Source organism: Odontesthes bonariensis, chromosome 24 (genome assembly GCF_027942865.1).
Source record: "Odontesthes bonariensis isolate fOdoBon6 chromosome 24, fOdoBon6.hap1, whole genome shotgun sequence".
In the NCBI taxonomy this organism is placed as follows: Eukaryota; Metazoa; Chordata; class Actinopteri; order Atheriniformes; family Atherinopsidae; genus Odontesthes; species Odontesthes bonariensis.
This window is the reverse complement of record NC_134529.1, coordinates 27143639-27147511: the sequence shown is the minus strand read 5'-3', so window position 1 is coordinate 27147511 and position 3873 is coordinate 27143639. Positions and strand designations below refer to the sequence as shown.

Genomic DNA, 3873 nt, shown 5'->3' with positions numbered 1-3873 from the left:
TCCATTCAAAATGTATTTTTTCAAATGCAAAAACGCCACGGTTTCCTCGTGTAAGCTGCAAGTGATGGGTAGTAGCTCTTCTCAGAAGAAAGAAAAAACATTTATATCAAATTTGTACAAAGTGACAGCATTTGTTTACATGCCAAATTTCTTTCTGAATATTTGATCAATACTTTTCTATTCATGGAAAATGCCCAGGTTAAGACTTTCAAGCCTACATCTTGTTGGCCTGAAGCCTCTGCATAAAGCAGTCCAAAACCACTCACTCTGGCAATACTACATTTGAGTTGGGCAGGGGGTGTGATGATCAGGTGACCTTATAAATATGATAGCATTAATTTACATGGTAATATCAATTTACTTCAATACAGTTGTGATTATTCTCTTATATACAGTCTATGTGCTTAAGAAAATTCTATTATCTTTTCTTGTCAATTCCAAAATTTTTAATTACAATCGTCTGTGCAATATCTTTTCAGTATGCTTCATGCTTTTGTTCTTATTTCATTTTATGAGCAAACACTTTGACACATACACAAACATTATTCACATATGGCTTAATTTCTCTAAAACTACCCACAGACCAAAACAGAAACGGTAATCTATCCAGGTAAAGGAGTTTGTTGTCTGTTCAGTGGTGTTAACATAACTATACTGAAAGCCCTGCTCAGGCACAAATAAACATGCAGTGACAACAGTGTTGCTGCTGAGAGACGGGATGAGATTTGCTTTGCAATCAGGATGACTCTGCACCTTTAGAAGTCCACTATGCCTCTGGAGTTGGCCCAAAGCTGTATTTTCTGTTTATTTTTTCATGATTGAAGACAACTCCAAAATCATGCTCTGAAAAAAAAAAAAGTGTGGATAAAGTATTATTGTTTCAATCAAAGACACATTCAACAGCAACTAAAATACTTTTCTGATTTCTAATAGTTTAGAGTGTAAATGTGGTTACAAATTTAAGAATAAGATTCCTCTGCCTCCTCCCCTTACTGAGGTGTCCAGGATCTATGATTAAACAGTTTTCATTTCAAAACTTTTAACTAGACATAACATGTAACCTTGATGCAAGAGAAATCCTAAACGTTTGTGGGCATCCTTACTAAACTGGTCTAAACTCTGACTGTTCAGTTGAATCCAAACTAAGATGATAACTGTAATATCTCCCTTGACCATGGTGCATATCAAACTTAGGTCTGATTGAAATAGGAAACCATTAAACCATATGGCTCACACTTTCTGACCACTTACAGCAAGTTAATACAGGCTTTCATGAGAACAGGACAGGAGGCATTATCAAGTTTTCAGGAATTCTTAGCGATCATTTGTCTAACTGACATTTACAACCACTGATCTATGGGTATGTGTGCGCTTATTTTTCTATATTCATATTGCAAAAAATGAGGAGTCCACTGCACTAGTGGAGTCCAGTATTTTTTATTGGGACCAAATGGTGTTTAAACATGTTTAAAGAGATTTCTGTGGGTCGAAACTTGGTTTTATGGGTGGGGTAGAATCAGGTCATGGTTAGGTTTAGGGTTAAGGAAGGGTTAGGCATTCAGCTGTGATGGTTTGGGTTAGGGTAGGGGGCAAAGGAATGAAATATTTCAATGGCAGCATAATGCATTCCCTAGCGGTAGAAAAACTGTGTGTGTGTTAGGCTAACATCGAGGTATTGAATGGAAGTCAATAAATCTTTGCCTCTGTGTACCACCAGGCATGCTTTTTTTTTCTGATAATCTTACTTAGTCATTCATTTATTTTCATCCTAACACATTGGTATGGTCATGGGTAACTGAACACCAGCTGGAGACATTGTTCGTATGTCTCCCGCTCAATGCACCTTTCATAATTTAATTGAATTTCTCTGTCATTGTCAAAGACCTTCTATCAAAATTAAGTTTGATTCCATTTTCAAGTGAGGTTTTTCTTTGTATGCAAGAAGGCATCTAATGAAAAAGGTATGATGGCTGAGCATTATGACAATGAAGCAATGCAAATGTTCAATACAAAGCACCGTCATTGGCTTTGACTAGATGTGAGAGCTTTATTTTGTGTTGAATTCAGTCTCCTCAACATAAAACTGATGACCGCATCTAACAGTGTAATTGTGTTCACTTGGTTTGTTTCTTCATATCTCTAATGAAATCTGAAATACAACTTTTCAGTTTCAGTTCAACTTGATATTTGGTGGCACACCACAAACTCATCATACAGCCAAGTATAGACATTTCCTCACCATCGACATCCTCCTTCCACTGGCTGGAGGAGGCGGGGTCATTGCTGGACTGTCGCCCTGGTTGAGGTGCTGGGCTTCGCCGTCTGTTCCACTGTGAGAACCACAACTGTCAGATGGACTGGTCAGCTGGGCTTCTGACAGTTCTCGAGACATAAAACTGCACTTCCTGGCAGTGGGGTAGTGGTCACTCTCAGGCGAATCACTCATGTCACTGAGCTCCTTGTAAACACTCACTTTGCTCTGCTTCCTCTGTGGATTCCTCAGAGCTGCTGGGATTTCCATGTGGCTGGCCATCAGTGTTGCTCGAGGCCCTGCATAGTGTGGCTTGCCCAAACTGTGAGGCTCATTTGACTCATCACTACTGCACGAGGGCTTCCCGTTGTCCAGAGTGTAACGGCGCTCCACGGCACCCAGCTGCTGCAAACCCTGGGTGTCAATTTGACCTGGCAAAGACATCTGGTTGGAGTTGCTGGAGCCCTCCTGATTGTGAGAGGCTGATGGGGCCGTATTAAAAGGCAGACCCTCACCCTGAACATTGTGAGGATCAGACACAACAGAGCAGGTCATGTGTGTGAGCTGCATCAACCTTTGTGGTGACGAGTTGCTGAGCACGCAAACCTGCTGCACCATGGAGTTTTTCTTTGACCTGCAAACACTCTCATCATCCCCATATTTGTATCCATACAAGCTCTGTTTGATCTTCTTCACTCCCAGATGGAAAATCTCCAGGAGGTTCAGGAATAAAGAAACTCCCGCAATAACAAGCATAAAAACCATAAAAATATTCTTCTCTGTTGGTCTTGACACAAAACAATCGACACTGTTGGGGCAAGGCAACCTTTCACACTTGTACAGAGGAGACAGTCCAATGCCATATAGAGCACACTGACCTATAATGAAGCCCACCTCCACCACAGATCTGGTCAAGATATGGAAAACGTATGTGCGGAGCAAAGAGCCTCTGAGGGGAGCTTTCCTCACTTTCTTTTGTTCGTCTAGTTTCCTGAGTTCTCGCTCAATTCTCTTGTGGTCGTCCTGCACAGGGTCTGTCCCCTCCAGCTCAGCCTTCAGACAGGCTTTCTTCTTATGTCTTTCTTTTTCAAGGGTCCTCAAACGATACAAAGCGTGTCCCATGTAGACAAGTGAAGGCGAAGACACGAAGATGATTTGCAGGACCCAGTAGCGTATGAGGGAAATAGGGAAAGCCTGGTCGTAACAGACGTTTTTGCAGCCAGGCTGCTCCGTGTTGCACACAAACTCACTCTGCTCATCGTCCCAGACGTCCTCAGCCGCAACACCAAGCACCAGCATCCGGAAAATAAATAGGATGGTAAGCCAGATCTTCCCCACGATGGTGGAATGAATATGTACCTCCTCTAAGATACTGCCTAACAAGTTCCAATCCCCCATCTTCTCTCACATTATCATCAGCTGTCAGTGAAGAAAGAAGATTTTGAGCAGTTTGTAAGTTTTTTTTATCAAAATCTTGTAAAAATGTAAATAAATCTTTTTACTTACAAGTTTTCTAGGGTCCTTTGCTCCTGCATTCGACCATATTGCTATTAAAAAGTACATCCATCCGGTAACATCAGGGCTAATTTGTCGTCTACGTGGGCGGTGGTTGACACTATTTC

The 3873-nt window shown here is 41.4% G+C and overlaps 1 protein-coding gene across 1 annotated transcript; it reads right to left on the bottom strand.

The window, feature by feature from the left end:
* Positions 1-804: 804 nt before the first annotated feature.
* gja10b (gap junction protein alpha 10 b) lies at positions 805-3649 on the bottom strand. The gene is made up of 2 exons (XM_075458711.1): positions 2240-3649; positions 805-843 (listed from the first exon to the last, which is right to left on the bottom strand). Exons 1-2 carry the CDS (start codon positions 3647-3649, stop codon positions 805-807), a joined length of 1449 nt encoding a protein of 482 aa, XP_075314826.1.
* Positions 3650-3873: the final 224 nt, after the last annotated feature.